Genomic DNA, 18,449 nt, shown 5'->3' on the forward strand with positions numbered 1-18,449 from the left:
TAAAAAGTGGCTAATTTAATAAACTACAAACTTCCACACGATCTCACACACTTACTCGATCTTTGCTGTAGGCCTCTCATTGCTACTGATGCATGTTTTTAAATAATGTAAAACTTCCTAGACAGACATGCATCCAACACAGCATTATCTTAAAATGTATTAATGAATTAATAAGATAAATGAGATAAAGGTAGATGGTGCGTCGCAGCAAATATGATATCCGTTCTGTTCAGGACTCTCCAGCTCTCCGTCCCCTCATCGGTCAGCGCCGTCAACACTGTTTGATAATTGGTCAGAAGAAGCTTAAGTGTCAAAGTTCACCAAAACTGAACTTGAACCAAATGATTTGCACAGATGTCATTGGCCTTCATTTTGCATTCATGGTTTTAAATGCGGCTGTGGCCATTGGGAGGAAAGCTGCCGACGCTGCACACTGCTGCACACTGCTGCACGTCAGTGGCCTCCTTGGACACTCAGTGGAACTGAGGTAGAAAGACCTAGAAAGCAGCGAGCCATTGGTTCTGGAGAAAACCCCTCACGCTTAAAGAAGAGACTAGCAGGTAGTTCAGAGAAGTCCAGACCTGGAAGGGAAGCAAAGTCACACCTGACAGCTGACATATTAGCTTATATAACTTATTATTTTACAACAATGTTATTAGATGCAGCTTCTGCATTGATTTGTATTAAAATAGCCACACGGTTTTAAGTCCAGCTCTCTTTATCCAATAGACTGCTCAGTGAGACGTAGTTGTAGTCGATGTTCAGGCACAGACAGCAGGAGGAGAGCGAAGTAGAAGGTGGGAGCAGGGCTGAAGGCAGTTGTGAAGAGCTGAGCCAGAGATGAAGGCTGGGGAGGCTGGGGAGGCTGGGGAGCTGACGCTTGGCAGACGAGGCACACGGAATGAACATGTACGGCACAGTGTGAGCTAGACCACAAATAGAACACTGTGTTTCATAGTGACACAGGTTCTCTGTGCTAGTGCAATCTAGAGACATGTTGAACATGTATCGCTGAGGTTGGTGAGAGTCGTGGTGAAGACGATGAGGACGATGAGGACGAGTTGAGGGCTGTCACAGCCTGAGGGAAGAAGCTGCTCGTTAGTGTGGTGGTGGTACGGCAGCTGATACTTGGTGAGCAGGCTGCGGCTGGGTGGGTTTTGTCGCAGGCACCTCTTCTCACCGATATCACTGACGCTCAGCAGATGGGTACCAACCTGATCACCTGATTCCTAGGAACCTAAAAGTGTTCCCTTGCTCCACCTCAGCTCCATTGATGTAGACAGAGGCAAGTGTCTTTGTAAAATCAACAGGCAGCTCCTGGGTTTGAGCGATGTTGAGCAGCAGGTTGTTCACTCTCTATTTGAAGTCTCATTTCTGTTTGATGACGGCAGCGTCTTCTGCAAACTTCCCAACAGACTGCTCCTCATGTCTGGGCTAGCGGTGGTGGGTGTACAGCGTGAACAGGAGGGGCCTGAGCACACAGCCCTGGGGGGCTCAGGGGTTCAGCACTAGAGTGGAGGAGGTTTGGCTGCTGATACAGAACTGCTCGGGTTCTGTTTGTGAGAAAGTGTTTACCAGTCTAGACTGGACCCTGCAGACTTGTTAGGTGCAGGGACTCTCTCCTGGGATGAACAGATGGGTGGTCAGCGCTGTCGTTAGCGTCGAGGTCTCCCTCCAGTCGGCTGATACTTTAGCTTTGCCTCCTCGTCACCCGACAACAGTGGAAGCAGCAGTAAACCGCCTTTTGATTGACAGCTCGACGGATCTGCCCACCGGCTGCTGCGTGGGGGAGGTGTCGGCGTTTCTTGGCAACGTTGTCACTTCCTGTGTGTTTCTGCCCCAAGCCGTCATTAACGTTATTACCGACTTGTTTCCCCTGCTATGACTAGTCCAAATGTCAGCTGTGGAAAAGGTTCTCTGCCTCGTGTGCCAAGTGGTTGGTAGTGTATTTATATATATATATATTGTATTCCATTCACCGATACGCAGTGAAGGAACAGCCTGACGTCTCGGGGAACACTGATTTGCTTTCTTGCTGAGAGTTAGAGGAAAAGATTGATCAACTATTCCTTTAAAGTAAAGGTACCATCAGGGAATATTGTGTGTTTATATTCAATATTCTGACATTTACCAACCCTACCGTGAATAAAAAGCCTCTCAAACACTGAGCTCTAATCCCTCGAATAATCCCTCTAGTAATCGACCTCATTGTTGCTCATTTCAACATGTCACACTGGAATCATTTATATTAAGGTTTTTTTATTTCATACAATCATAACCATTAGTTCAATAATAATGATTTTTCTGATAACACTGACCTGAGACCTGATGTTTACTAAAATACCGATATCCGCCTTACAGTTGGGTTCAACACAGCTGACGCCGCTGGTTGCCTCTTATTCACAGAGATCAAAACATTTTCACGGCCAAAGGCGTTGATCGTGTCCTTCAGTCAAATATCCACTTTTCTACAATGGATTTGGGAAAATCAATCACCACCACTGACAGCGTAGGCAGACTAGTCGAGGCTGGAGAGAGGCAGGATGTCAAGCAGCATCTATTTCTGAAGTATTCACACAACATGCGTTTACCATGCCTTACATTGTTGTTGCAGTTATTGTACAATCATTAATGTCTGAATAACTGGACGACGACGTGCTCCACTCTCAGATGGACAGCACAAGGGTATTCAGTGTTTACATGTCTTTAAATGTCTTTACATGATCTCAGCGGTTTATCCTCAGAGGACAGAGCCAACACCCTGCAGAACGTTAGACTGAACACTAACGACGACCGAGGCTGCACTGGTACAACACTGTGGGAGCTGTGGTGTAGATAATTATTATTAAAGTATTATTATAATTATGAAGAGCTAACGACAGTCTTGTCTTGTTCTGTATGTTAACTGCTGTGGTCATGATTGAGTGGAAAACAGCTGTTTTAATGTTCAATTACAGGAAATGTTGCTATATTTTGGCCACATGTTTAAAAAATGGTTTATTTGGCTCCGCCCCCTGAGATTCAACCCTAAGCCATGAGATAACCCCCCCCCCCCCCCCCCCCCCCCATTCCCTTTCATACATTTTTTTTATATTTATGAAAGGTAATCAGATTCCATATATTTGTGAAGTTCTACACTAGGAGCTGATTTATTGGTAGCGCTTGAAGAAGGCTCCTGTAATGTACTTAATGTTCAGAATCTACTAATGTTCCACTGTTCTGTCACATGTAGTGTTCTTTGATTTCCTCGTAAACTTGCTGATGGGTTGTGAAAACTACTCGACTGTGTCGGTGAAACAGCACCACGGTTCTAACGGCACAGAACCGGAGCGGCTGGTCCAGACATGTGGAGGTCTGAGCCGGGACTCAACTCGCTGCTCTGAGCCTCCTCTCATCGAGCTGCTGTTGTGTGGATATTCAAATGTGTGTCGTGTTTGTTCACCCAACATCTATTGCAAATATTCACAAACATACACGTGTGTGCTGATGTCAGTGTGTGAGCTCTCCTACATGTACTTCATTGGCTGGATGTTATCTTTTGTTTCTTTTTGTCTCATGAACCCCAGATCCTCTATTAAACGTGGTGTACTCTGAAAGAAGACGTTTCCTCCTCAGAAATGACATGAAATGAAGCTAGAGAGAGCTTTGGTGTGTTACAAACACTTCTGGTGTTCCTCTAAAGGCTCTTTTCTGTCGTTGACGTGACCGTTAGTGAACAGTAACGTGTACAGGTACCTGTGGAGATATATAAAGGCTTTTCAGTTCGGTAACTGGTGGGAGACAGCAAAATGAGCTGCCGTGACGGGGAGACGTGAGAGCGGACGCACTGTAATCAGCCTGTCCATCTCCACACTGGGCTTCAGTTACTGTGCAGATCCTCACGCTACACCTTCCCTCTGCTCTAAGAACCCAAAATGTCTTTGCATCAGATCTGCACCTACGAAGGGAGACGTGTAACTCTGAGGCTACGTACCCAACGTATGTAAAGAAAAAGAAAAACAGGTTCCTCAGCTTCTTCTGCAGGAGCTCACATCACGACGTCCTCCTCAAGGCCGGCAGCGGAGACGGGACATCACGTCTGAAGAGAGTGGAGACGGACGAGTGACGTGCCGCTTCAAAATGAAATGTCATCGACGTAATCAAACGTACCGACACCACGGTAAACAGAGATTAGACGTCGGTGTTAATCTCCGCCCTAATGACACAGTAGACTCGCTCTGAAAGGTCACAGCCGATACAGCAGAGCGTTCATACGCCGAGCCTCCTTTGTTTTAATGCAGAGCAGAAGACACTGCTGGTGTGTTCATTAAACGTGTTCTATGTGGACACTAAAGAGCCTCGTGTTGCTCCATGTCTGCAGAACGCAACGCACAACCACTTTGACCCAATTACACAAAAAACTGATCTAAACTCACATGGACTTCTGAATGCAGACTGTTGTACACACCAGTGAGTGAGTGAGTGTACGTGTAGTAACTGAGTAAACGTGTAGTAACTGAGTAAACGTGTAGTAACTGAGTAAACGTGCAGTAACTGAGTAAACGTGTAGTAACTGAGTAAACGTGTAGTAACTGAGTAAACGTGCAGTAACTGAGTAAACGTGCAGTAACTGAGTAAACGTGTAGTAACTGAGTAAACGTGTAGTAACTGAGTAAACGTGCAGTAACTGAGTAAACGTGCAGTAACTGAGTAAACGTGTAGTAACTGAGTAAACGTGCAGTAACTGAGTAAACGTGCAGTAACTGAGTAAACGTGTAGTAACTGAGTAAACGTGCAGTAACTGAGTAAACGTATGATCACATACCGTACACAAGAACTCAACCTCATGCTATAAAATACCATCAGCTGACTTGAAGTGAAAGAAGTGTGTTGTGTGTGTTTTATGTAAATGAAGCTGAGACTCAGACTCCAGAGTTAGTCCCCGTGTCTGAAGGTCATCTCATGTGGATCAACAGGAGGTTCAGGTCTTGTGTCTGGGTCTTTGTTGCTGAGGTTACATTGGATCACAGACTGCCTTCAGAAGTTCTTCTGTGTGAGCGGATCAAACCACAACGCAGAGTGATGGGGATTCATTTGAGCTTGTTTATTTAGGTTTATGTACAGTAAAGCTTCATCACATGAGCCTTTTGAAGAGTGTGTGCCACATCCCTCACACACACACACACACACACACACACACACACACACACACACACACGATGAGAAACAAACGGCATCTCGACCTGCTGACGCCGCGGTGGGCGGTCCTACTGTAAGTGCAGTTTCAAAGGTTAGGGATGGGGGGGGGGGGGGGGGGGGGGGCAGAAGCATTTGATTATGAGATCTGTGGAAGAGCACATTGTAACAGATGCAGCAGCAAAAGCAGCGCCTATCAGGCCAGGAGGAGGGGAGAGAACACCTCCACACACACACACACACACACACACACACACACACACACACACACACACACACACACACACACACACACACACACACACACACACACACACACACACACACACACACACACGTTTAAAGAAAACAGAAGAGAAGTCACAGACATGGGGATTCATTCCTGATTATCAGCTTCATTTCCTACAAAAATATTGCACAAAAGATCTGGATATACAGAGACGAGAGAGATTTGACGCGTATAGCAGCCGGCAAGCCAAAGATCACGCGAGCAACACGTCTCCTACAGACAACAGGACATGTGCGTTTGCTTCTCACGGGTTACTTCTCGTGTTGCATTAGCTGGGATGAGTCCCTCTGATATCTGAAGAGAACCGGAGTCCTAGCCCTGATGCCCATCCCCCACCGGACCGTTGGCCCTTTACTGGTCTTTCAGTCCTTCCCAATCCGGACCAAAACCTGCTGCTGATAGTTTTAGAAAGCCTGAAAACTCTTCACATGTACTCAAAACGGACTCACTCGTAGATGTGCTGGAAATGCGTCATGTAAACAGAAAACAGGAATAGTTCAGGGTTCCAGGGTGGATTTGTTCTCAGATATGTGAGAGGGAGCTACTCCCTCCTCAGCCTCACCGTCTCTCTGAAGGTGTGGAGGATGAATGAACAGCTGCTCATGTTAGAAACTCGCTCACAGGCTACGCTGACTCTGGACGGGGAAGGCAGCGCCCCACAACTGTACACACCAAGCTCAGGGCTGAACATACATTCATATGGGCATGAAAACAACTCATGAAGGCAAATAATCTGCACTACATGACATCTTCTGAAGCATGAAAATCATCTCCACACACACACACACACTAAACCAATGGAGGATGTTTACGTCATGAGAGCTCCTGGGAAACATTCATTCAGAGATTAATCAAAAGTTATGCATCAAATATGTATTTCTCACGTGACGGTTTGATCGAGTTTCAGAAGCTGACGGGGTGTTCAGCAATGTGACTCAACAGAAGTGGATTAATTAGGAGCTCCTCACCCCTGTGAGGAGCAGAAACAACATGGTGACGTGTGAGATAGGAGCTAACAGAGCAAAGAAAGACTCACTCCACTGATCAGAGAGCTCAGAGAGAAATATATTACTGTATAAAACAAGGCTCAACTAAAAACACGGACGGCTGGAATAAAACATGAGGTGGACGTCTAAACCTGCTTTTCCCCGGCAGTCTTCACACTGTTACGGACTCAAATATGTCACCTTCATACAGCTCCGTTACTCACAGGAAACTAACATTGATCAAATATTCTCCTTCCCCAAAAGGTTAGACGACTCAGACGAGTCGAGCGCAGAAATGTGCTCATGTTCTTAAGTCAAAGCGGCTATAGACAGGAGAGCGGACTGACGTCATCGCTTACCGTGACATTTTGAAGTTGCAGTAAAACAGAACTGGAGGACACACATGCAGCACTACTGAGGGCGGATAACAATGCAGCTCTCAAGCTTCCCTCAGGAAACCAAGAGCATGGAAACGGCATCATACTGTGCAAATCAAAACACCGACAACATGAATCTTTAGGGAGGGAACTCCTTTACCCATGGAAATAAAAAACGGGTGAATCAAACACCGGACACCCAACATTTCAATGGACTGCTGAAATTCCCTAATCTCCATAAACAAACTGGACACATTTTCATTTGGAGCCCACAGTCCACGTTTCCTCTTCTTTCTCCTTTCTAGTCTTTTTAGTGGAGCGCCTCCACACAGATCTGCTCCTCCGTAATGTCATCCAGCAGCTGCACCTCCACGGGGCTGCATATGTCACTGTCATAGACCTCTGTCCCCATCAGGGCCTCCTCCTCCAGGCCTTCTCCTTTGCCTTTAAAGCCCTGCTGCTCTGAAGGAGAGGTGCTCTCCACTGACTCCAGGTCCTCAATTCCTGCTCGGTAGTGGATCATCAGCAGCGTGAGGGCCTGGAGTCGCTCCCCGGACTTGGCCAGGGCAGTACTAATAAGGGCCTTGCGCCGGGCATCTGCAGCCTCCCTCTCCTCCAGCAGCAGGGCGTTATTGTGCTCCAACTCCTGGTCAATTTCCTGCTGCAGCTTGTCCAGCATCAACTCCAGCTTCTGAGAGCGCTCATCTGTGGGCAGCCCCCGGTACAGGTCGCGGCCTATCTCCTTCACCGCAATGAACACACTGTCGTCCAACCCACCTTCCTTGCGTACGAGTTTATTACTGCCACCGCTGCCGACGGGCTGCTTGGAGGGGCTGGCGCCGCTCGTGTAGGTCTCGGTATCGCTGCTCTCATTGTCTGAAGTGTTCGGCGTATGCTTAGGCGAGGGCTCCACCGCTCCAGGCGCCACATCAGCCACCTGCTCAACCAGCCGAGTCTTGGGCACCTGGCGGAGGTTAAGCAGGCGGGAGCTGGTGTTGATAATGTGACGCGTGAGGCCAGTGGTGGCCCGGTTAATGGTGGACTTGGCTTCAGGGTCAGCTCCGCGACGTTCAGTTGCTGCCACACAGAAGGGATTTTCAGCGAGGCACTTGTCCTGGCATTTCTTGTGGCAAACGTAGGCGCAGACCATACACTGAGAGGCTGCCTTGGTCCAAACCTTCTTCTTGCAGTATTCGCACCACGTGGGGTTCTGGAATTGGGTGTCCTGGAAGTTGTGACGAAGCTCCACCAACTGCATGGCGCTGTAGGCCAAGTCATCGCGCTGCGCAGCGGGGATATGCTCCCTCTCCCTTAGATCCTCATCCTGGAGACTCCCCTCTCGCTCCCTTTCTGCCAGCCCTCCTGGGTACTCAAAGTCCCCCTCAGCTGCGTAACAGAAGTTCAGAGTAACGTCTCCATAACACAGCTTCTCATTGAAGCCCTTGTGGCTGCTGAGGCTCCGTAGCGCAGTGCGACTGACGTTAGCTCTGGGCTCCGGAGGCCCCAACCTGAAGGTGCTCTGGTACTCGGCCGAAGATGTGGCCATGCATTCCAGGGCTATATGCTCCAGCTGGAGGCTGACATGTCCCAGGCACAACAAACTGCCCAGCTTAAAGGGATCTTTGCACCACAGAGCTACATTAAGGTACTTATGGTTGCCCTCTACCTCAAACAGGACAGAGGCCTTAGGCCAGCGTGCCGTCTGGTTACGAAACATGGTTTCTGGGGACTCCCAGAGGGAATGGTCCTCTAGACTGTCCCGTGTGCTGCAGGAGCTCTCGGATGCTTTGTCCTTTGCAGGGTCAGCTTTGTTGCTGCTGGTCCCAGTGGACGGGACCGGCAGCTCATCGCTGGACTCTGCCGGCCTAGTAGACTGCTTTGCCTCAGCCTGTTTGACACAGGTCTTCTCCGTGCTGCTCTTGTCTTCATTGGCTCCAGTGAGAGGAGCTTTTTCTGGAGACTTTTCAGTAGTGCTGATGGTGCTAGTCGTAGCAGGAACAGCAGTGACATTAGTCGTTGTTAAAGAATCAATGCCTTCCAAAAGACTGGTTTCTGAGGAGGCCGACGTCAACCGGATCTGAGGCCTTGGCGGCACTGGGGGGCGAGAGGGAGGAGGTGGGGGAGGGACAGTGGGGCGTTGCAGACCCTCCATTGGATCACTATGGGATTTATGTGGTGAGGGCTTTGGTGATTCTTTGGGCTGGGGCTTTAGTGGTGACTGGAGACCCACCAGGTTCAACTTGCGGTTAAGGATGGGTGATATGGTACCAAGGGGCTTCGAGGCCAGGTTGGCCACAGTCCTTTTGGGGCTTTGGTTTACTGTAAGGAAGGAATCCTCCTTAGTATCACTGGTATTTGTGGTGCTGCTGTTAGGGCCACCAGTCTGGCTAAGTTTGGAGTCTACAATCAACTCTTCAAACTCAGAGTCCATGTCTTTGCTGTCGGATATGTCAGAAAGGGTGGTGATGGGGGCTGGGTCTTCCTCAAAACCCCCTGGCTGCGAAATGAAACCAGTTTCCTCCAGCTGCCCAAACCCCTCCTGAAGAGTCCCGAGGCTTCCAAACGAGGAGGGGGTCTGGTGACGAACGGGTCTCTCATAAAGTACCACCACCCGCTCTCCAGCCTGCTTCAGCAGCTTGGGCACTTGAACCGAGGATGTGACTTTGACACCTGTCAGACGTTCAAGAACAGGAAACAGGTTTCTATCAGTAGTGTGAAGGACTGACATTTTTTTCAAAAACGTTTTGCTGACTAACAATTATCAAACATTTCAAACCTCCTATGGCGATGAGGCGATCGCCCCTCTGCAGGTCTGCCAAGGCGGCGGGAGAGTTGGGCGTCACCGTCTCGATGCTGACATGCACCGCGTCCCCCTCGCTGGCAGGAACGTGTCTGAACGTCATCCCGACGCTGCCGCACGGCCCCTTGGTGACCTCCGTCTGACGCACACATGTGAACAGAGAAGGTACGATGAGGACCGGACTTCATTTAAAAAGGTCAAAGGTCAAGCTGATAACTTAGTAGGACTGTGGTGTGCAAGAACATGAATAATGTATTATCAAAAGCAAGAGGTTCACTCTCCCTTTGTCAGTACGAAGCAGCACTTATTTATTCCTAAATGTGTCTAATTATTATAGATATTAAGACCTGGAGGAGATTTGGTGAATGGTAAAATTGTTTAGCGCCTTTCTTGTCTTCATGTCATCTCTCACACACACACACACACACACACACACACACACACACACACACACACACACACACAGACAGTGTAATGTGTTTAATTTTGGATTATTAATGATTTTGGTTTTGTTAATGAATATAAATGATGTACTGGTTTGAGATGTTTGTAACATATCTGGGTTAGCAATGAATCGACCACAACGGATGTCCATCAACACTTTGCTCAGTAAAAGGAACACGGATTTAAAAGTGATTAAGAAGTGTTCTGACAGAGAGAGGGAGGGACAGGCACAGTTCCATTATGTACACATTATTTCAGTAGAATGGAATAGCTTAACCAGAACATACTGTATGTCTTTAAAATGAATGTCTTCGTGTTAAAGGTCTACAAACAAACAATCTCTTTTGCCCAGATGCAGAATAATAAGAACGGAAATAAAGCTCGAGTTGACAAATGCCTCAAGTGCAACACTGACGTCTGCCTCCAGACGTTTGACTCAAACTGAAAGCAGTAATTCTGTGGCAGGAGAAAGAGCTGCAATTAAACCCCCCCCCCCCCCCCCCCCCCCCCCCCCCCCCCACTCCCAGCTGCCTTAATAACAGCCACCGCACACAGTCCAAGTCACGTATCCCCAACACACCTGTTGTGATGTGGAGGTGACAGGTCCTCCATCAGAGGACGGCCTCAGTTACAGTAGAAGACGTGCGTCACATGCTGGTGATCAGCGGTGAATGGAAACACATGCAGATGCAGTCTGGACTGTGATTGGGGGGAAACTGTCAGCTTACATACTAGAGACACATATGGTAGGATCCGTCCTGGTAGAGACAGAGCTAAATGAGGAGGAGGAGGAGGAGGAGGAGGAAGATTGTACAGGTGTCCTGGTTTAGAAGACAGAAAAGGAGGGCCGACATGATGTGGGTAGACGGAGACGAATGACTGTAATTTCCCCTGCTGTCATTTGTTCTGGTTCTGGTGGAAGGCGGTGATTGAGTTAGGACGGGCTGTGAATGAGCAGATAACCTACACAAGCTGGCACATGGGGGGGGGGGGGGCACCAAAGAGTCCAGGGATAGATGGAACTTTGTACTCATAAACCACTCAGTGTTCTTGCAGTGGTAGAATGTAACTAAGTACATTTAGGTTACTAAAGTACTGCACTTAAGTACAATTTTGAGGTACTTGTGCTTTACTTGAGTATTTCCATTGTATGTAACGTCATACATGGAGTCCACTCAGAGGGAAACACTGTCCTGTGACTCACTACGGGTATTTGACGATATCAGTGACTAGTCAGGCTACTTTACAGATTCAATAACTTAGAATAAGGATTTATTCAGTAGTAACACATTAATGCATCAATAATTATATTCCAATGACATCGGCCTACTAATATAAATTGGCCATTTTGCATAATGAGTATTTATTTCTTGGCTCAGCGTATGAATGGTTCAAAATGGTGTCAACTCAAAGAAAGAGTATATCGTAATCTCAAACAAACATGTTGCGCCGTGAAACATGAGATTACGTTAGGAGTAAACGGATTATTATTTCTCTGTTCTGATCCTGAACTTCACGCTGTTGTTGCGACGCTTGTTGGTACAAATTCATCAAGCGCTCTTCACTGCCGGTGAGACTGTTGTGCAGTTGTGGTGAACAAAGAGCCTGAAGCAGACGTCGGAGTTTACAAATCATCTGTCAGACGACATAGGTTGCCATGGTGATTTATGATGACATTTATTCTCCACGTTCATTCAGATTAAGGCATCATGATCTTTAAATCAACACGTTGGAGCTAAAAGGCAGACAGTCCTGGACTACTACTGAATACTAAATATGACAAATAGTCACTTTCAACAACAAGAATCATTGTCAAAGCTTTGTATGTTCTCAGATGTTTTAAGAACTCTCATCGTGTGTGTGTGTGTGTGTGTGTGTGTGTGTGTGTGTGTGGAGGTTTAATCTGATCTGACCATGTTACAGCTCTTCCACGAACACGATAACAACATTGTAGAGGCAACAGGTTGCTCTGGGGGGGGGGGGGGGGGGGGCGTGAAGGCTGACCGTTACTCAGTGTGGAGGAAGGTTCTGGTGGAAAACACCGTGAACCTCAAGGCTGTCTGCAACAACAGAACACGGACCAGAACGCTTACCCACAATATGCAACCATCAGTTCAGTCAGTCTCAGGATTATCAATCCTACATGCATGATGTTGTGTACATACACTCATGTTCCACTACACTAGCTGTCTTCATAACTGCACACACAAGTAGCTCCTGTGGATCTAAGAACGGTACATTTTGGACTTCTATTTCCAAACACACGGAGGGTCATACAGCAGAAATAGATGGATTAAATCATAATTTACTTCAACCCTATTTCTGAATCTAACATGAATGCATCAGTCTCACGTCCCTTGCTGTACCAACCAGAGTGGCTGGTTGTTCTAGTTATTCATCCAGCACATGCGCTAACAGATGGTAACTCCAGATCCAGCGCCGAGTGGGTCAGCTTCTGCTCGGCCACTCCAGAGTCACACTTTGAGAGCAGTGGCATTGAGCCCATTGAGTAACAGCTGCTGTACGGTGAGTGCAGGTGATGCACATCCCCACTGTGACCGGAGCAGAGCTGCAGCTGTGTGTAGACAGCTGCAGCTCCGGCTGCGATGTGGAACTGAGCCTAAAATAGATTTACAAAAGGTGAGTCCATTCTTCTGAAGTGCAAATAATGGCAATCTCCCTTTTCTGCACACTACACCACCAATACGTGCTCACGATCACAGACACTCGCATGTACCTGATCACATGTCGGTGCACACAGCACTCCAGTGATAAGACCGCTGGGTTCAGATATGAAGCTGGAGGTTTAAGCACTACAATAAACCCATCTTTCTTATCATCATTTTAATATATCATATCGTTATGCGATTGTGAGAACCAGACGGGAAAGGCAGGAGAGAGAGGGGATGTGGTGGGCCGGACTGGGACCCAAGCGGTAGGGACTCAGCCTTAAGGTCTCCCCCTCATCCCTATCAGTATAAACAGCATGTATGATGGTGGAGAGTGCGCCCAGGGAACCATGCCTGCAGCATAGCATACTTTAAAAAGTCCAGAGAGAGACCATGAGAATTAAAACAGAACGTCTTACAACCTAAAAAGATACTTCTTTACCTGAATGTTAAATAAACTCTCTGTTAAAAAGCAGTCTTCCAGTGTAAAGACCACCTAGCCAGACCTGCTGGACCAAACGCCACCGAGAGGGAGGAGCCTGATGGAAGCTAAGCTAACCCAGCTAGGACCCGAGGCCGCTCCACTACCCAGCATGCTCGTAGCGGTCTGAGGTTCGGTCGCAGGGAAACGGGATGCATGAAATCAGACTTGAGGCTAACCCGGCTGACAGGAGGCCAGTGGCTACTGAGCCCACATCTCTAACAGAGAGCAGGACCCGGGTGGACCAGAGGAGGAGGACTCTGTGTTTACATCACCATGCTTGGTGCTCAAACACAGTCAGAGTCGATGAACGATGTTTTCCTCACGTCCAACTATGAATGAGAAGACGTCGGCCACACTATCTGATCAGAGGGTTGGTTTGATTGCTGCTGTTTACGTTCCTCATGATGCAAATGTAAAGAATGCACTACAGCAATGCACCGCTGTTTGATGCATAATGACAATAAATGATCGTTGAATTAGGAGACTGCAGTCATGAGGTGCGTTCACAGCAGACGTTTGGTTCAAACTATCTATATTCCAGAGCTCAAACTGAACACAGAGAGGTTTGGAGAAGGATCAGAGGGTTTGGAAAGTATTCGTAATGAGGACAGTTTGGGAGACGAGGAGCACATTTCCTTGAAGTCAAAGAAACGGTAAAATAGGAGTCTTTGCAGAGAGAAAGCAGCGATGTGGTGCTTCACCAAACTGTTGCGGAGAAGAGTTTTCTCTCAGGGCTGAGCAGCGCTGACTGGACTAACCTCGTTAACATCGACCGAGACAACGAGCAGCTCTCGCTTCCTCGTCTCGGAGCAGAAAAGACGAACAAAGAACGCTGAACTGGCCAGATGTAAATGGAGTAATTCACTATCTATTCCAGCAAATCCAGTCTCTCTTTTATCTACACTGCCACAGAGAACAAATGAAAGGTTAATATGTTCAAATGGCAGCTATCACTGCTTTAAAGCTGCTTTTTTTTACCTCCGGGACCAAAACCCAGACAAGTCTTCCTTTGATCCCTGAATAAAACACTCACTGCAATAAAACCATCAATTTCACTTCCTGTTACACTTTCACATTAATGGGCTGCCTCACAGAGGTTGAGATACCACACACACACACACACACACACACACACACACACACACACACACACACACACACACACACACACACACACACACACACACACACACACACACTTGATGAAACGCGTGGTGTGCTCTGTCAAACAAGAATGAAACAAACAATGTTTACACATACAAAGTCCCGCTGCCCCAAAATACTCACCAGAGCATTAAATGTGGATTAATCCGCTGCTGAAAATAGTCCCAAACAAATCACCTCCTCCTGTTTTGAGCATTGTTTGCTAACATCTACTGTGGCCAGCTGTTTTAAGAAATTACCGAGCCTCTTTTTGAACACATATTTCTGGGGTGTGTTATTAAAACCATATTTTCCACACCCATCTTTGATCTCAACCACATGACCTTAAAGTGCTTACAGTGATGATGCTTTCACAGTTTATTCATGAGGCCTCACAGGCTGAAGAAAGGTAAGCGTCGCAGGCGCGGCTGATAACGAACACCAGAGTCTACAGAGTGTGCATCGAGGTCGCCCTTTAGGCCGTCGCCATCTTTGGCTTTTTGCAACCAGAAGTGACACAAGAAGGTGGAGCCGAGGACACCAAACACTGAATAAGATCACAGAGGTTATAATCGACTCTCAGGAAGTGAAAACACACGGTGAAAGGGTTAAAGTTGTAAGAGGAAAACATGGACCTGACAACGCCACGGTAGAGACCTGTCAATCAGCGTGTAGCCCCGCCCCTAAAGCATCCCCTGCTTTATGGTCTGTGTGACTCTAAATGGAGCATAATGTACTAAATGAACATCATGCTGTATTGAAGAAGACTGTAAACTACAGATTGAGACCATAAACTCATGTTTACAATGTTTACTGAGGGAATAAATCAAGAGAGAAGTAGAGTCATTTTAGACTAGACTTCTATACAACCAGAGGAGTCGCCCCCTGATGGACACTAGAGAGAATGCAGCTTTAACACACTTCAGTATACCAGATGATGGTGAAGTGACGGGATCGCTCCAGTTATCACAATTTATTATCAGTGAACTGGTAGAGCTAGAAAAGGTCAGGGGATCAACAAAGTCAGTAGGATTCATGAACGTCTCTGAACAGAATTTGTATTTTTTAGAGAACAGAAATGCTTTTGTACATAATAATACATAATTTCATGGCGCTCAATCCAATAGCTGTTAAAATAGTCCAGTCTACGTAGACATGGTGATGGACCGACCGACCCTGCCACCCCTAACCTGCTAGCATTGCTAAATAATATCAATTACAGAGCAGTAACCTCGCTAATCCGTATAGAGGTCCAACAGAAAACTGCTACTGTAATATTTGATTTTTCACAGCTGGAACTACACTAGACAACTAGATTTTACCGGTTTTAAAAGGGCACAGTGACTTTTGACTGCCAAAATCTGATCAGTCCATCCTTCTGTGGACATTTTAAGACATTGTCTTTCTAGGGACAACCCTGAAACAAAGAGTCCTGAATCCTTGACCCTTGGTGTAAATCTTCTACCGATTTCAAATAAAGAGACGCTGCAGCATTTTCTGAGAGTCGATCGCCGAGACGTCGCTTCATTTTGGTGAGCTATAACTCCCAAAAGGTGAAAGGGTTTGTTAACATACAGTTGATTTCAAAAGGCATCACACTGTGTCACCATGCTTTATCCACCAGATGAGGTCCACCAGGGTGGACCTTTGATAAACTCACATTGAAGCTCACACCGGTCAATGCGTTCGTGTTCTCGAAGAAGATAAATTCAGGTCAATTATTCATTATCCAGTATTACAACTGTAAACTGACAATGATCCTGACTACGGCCTGGAAAAGTATATTTAAAAAAAAGAAATCCTTATTCTTGTCCAGAAATCTAAAATCAGCTTATGTGGAGATGTTAAAAATGGGGTTATGTTCAGAGATCAAGTGGATCTGACAAAATCAGATCCACTTTCTCCACTGGGCTGTCACAGGGAAGCCACGGCTGAACGGAGCTTCTGTGGATTCTCCGGTTCTCGTTCCCTGATCAAAACCAGCTCCGACTTGACACGGATGACAAACGACTCGTGAAAGTGATGCAGCTGTAATTCACATCGCAGTCTAAATGCAGTAAACTAGCGTTGTCTATACCAACAGCTCTACTCTACTATATATATACACAGGTGTTTTTGAGAGGAATGGGTTGTTCCGGCCTCCGTGGAATAAGTCATCAGAGGGTTCTGTGTATACTGAAAGCAATCTCCAGGGAGAGGCGGCTAGCTGCAGGCTGGTCCTAAACCGCTGCTTGACAGATAGCTCGGGTGGAGCAGCACCTCCTGTTGCTTGGCTGAACATCCCTCTGCTCTCCAGCTGGTCTGGGAGGGTGTGTGTGAGACAGAGAGGGGGGGTGGGGGGGTGGGGGGGTTGAGCAAATCCTTTTCCCTGTCACTGCACCGCTTGGTAATTGAATATAATACCACATGTCAGATCGATTTGTGTATGGTTATAGGGTACGAGTCGCTGCAAGGCAAGTGCGCCGCAATTCCCTGCCACATCCAATTAGCAGCCCCAGTGGTGACGGGGGTGGAGGGGTGGAGGGGTGGGGAGCGGGGCCAGTAGCTCAGGTGTTTACGTGGGTGTATCAGGCTGGTTAACGGTATATTCTGTGTTCTCAAACACAACATCACAGACGCGGTTGAGTTACAGCACAAAGCTATCGGTGCACAGCAGGACTACCGCGACACCATCCGGATGTTTCCACGGAACGTTACTCCATCACTGTCGTCTTTTTAAAAGAGAGCAGCCTGTAGAAGACCAGGGTCTATCTGTGCCACCGAGCACACGTATGATCAGCGGTTTACTCCAAAGAACAAAGAAGATTTCACGTGTGTCTAAAAAATGAGTGAGATCCTACATGAGGGAAATAATCACTTGGGGCGGTTGTTGCATCGGACACCGTTAAAGAAGCTGCGTACCGAGTTCACTCTACGCATCTCATTAGTGACCTCATCATTACTCACTTAGATTCTCTTTTCTCCATTGATGATGAGCATCATGACTAAAAACACACATCCCTCCACGGAGCACCTTCAGTGGATTCATCACTCTGAAGTTCAGTCTACGCTCTCAATCTGAATTCTCAAGTTGCCTTTTTATCATAGGAAGCAGGTTTCAAAAGCAGTAAGAACAAAGGAGTCGTCATGGAGACGCGGGCTAACAAAAAGGTGCGTTGCCTAATTTGCACTTGTATAGATAGCAACAGAGGTTCGGTCGCCCACACGGCCCTTTTTTGTAGCTGTCACTGGCATCAGAAAAAGAATGATCGGTGGTGACGGTGACATCATCCTGGAGTAAGGAGCGACAGCTACGCTGTAAACTACGAGCTCCGCTTTACAGAGGAGAAACGCTTCATTTCCCTCCTTATCAATTTGGCATTTTTAGTCTTCCCTCTCCTTTGAGCACCGTCCGTCACGCAGACGCTATCTCCTCCTCTGCTTGAGACGATGAGACGCGAGTGAAACCCACAGGGAGGAGTCTGACCACTTGACCACATACCATTTACTTATCACTCGTTTAACATTTGCACAGCTTTTCACCTAATCTCACTCTATTGCCATGTTCACAGCGTCCGTTCACACCACAACGGACGAGCGTGGCCGGCTACATTGTCGGCGAAGTCGCCGTTGAAGTGTTGCTCAGGTGTTTTGTGTAAATACTAATGGTATTGTGTAACCTGCTGCAGCATATAGGCTAACAGCTGCATCCACATCTGGTCTCTGCTGGCCCTTTAAAAACATATTCACAACAGCGGACTGACACAAACCCTCAGTGATTCAGGGAGGAAGAGCACGACAAGAATAAATGATTTTATTTCATTTGGCTCTGCTGCTGCTCAATAGATCCTATATAATATCATTTCTGTTAAAGTACAAACAGAGAAATAGTCAGTGGTTAGCATCACTCTAAACCAGAGTGACATAGCAGAAGAAAAGCAGACGGGCACACGTCACGCCAGTCCTCAGATCCTTCAGAGTGATCGCTCAAAGATTAGAAGAGGAATCCATGGAGAGGCTTCCTCTGCTGGGTGTCACTCCAAAGGTCACATCTCAGACAAAGTGTACATGATACTGACACGCTCGGTAATGCTTCCTCTTCA

The 18,449-nt window shown here is 47.1% G+C and overlaps 1 protein-coding gene across 1 annotated transcript in view; it reads right to left on the reverse strand.

Moving 5' to 3' along the window:
- Window positions 1–5,068: 5,068 nt before the first annotated feature.
- The window catches only part of pdzd8 (PDZ domain containing 8), a 38,865-nt gene continuing 25,484 nt past the window's right edge, over window positions 5,069–18,449 (reverse strand). Inside the window, exons 4-5 of the mRNA XM_068728160.1 lie at window positions 9,604–9,766; window positions 5,069–9,497 (exon numbers count right to left, since the gene is read on the reverse strand). Of these exons, the coding sequence (XP_068584261.1) occupies window positions 7,138–9,497; window positions 9,604–9,766 (2,523 nt within the window). The 3' untranslated portion in view covers window positions 5,069–7,137. The remainder of the gene's footprint in view (window positions 9,498–9,603; window positions 9,767–18,449) is intronic.

This window comes from Cebidichthys violaceus, unplaced genomic scaffold (genome assembly GCF_023349555.1).
Source record: "Cebidichthys violaceus isolate CVI_PGR_0920_01 unplaced genomic scaffold, fCebVio1.0.p SCAF_10, whole genome shotgun sequence".
Lineage (NCBI taxonomy): Eukaryota > Metazoa > Chordata > Actinopteri > Perciformes > Stichaeidae > Cebidichthys > Cebidichthys violaceus.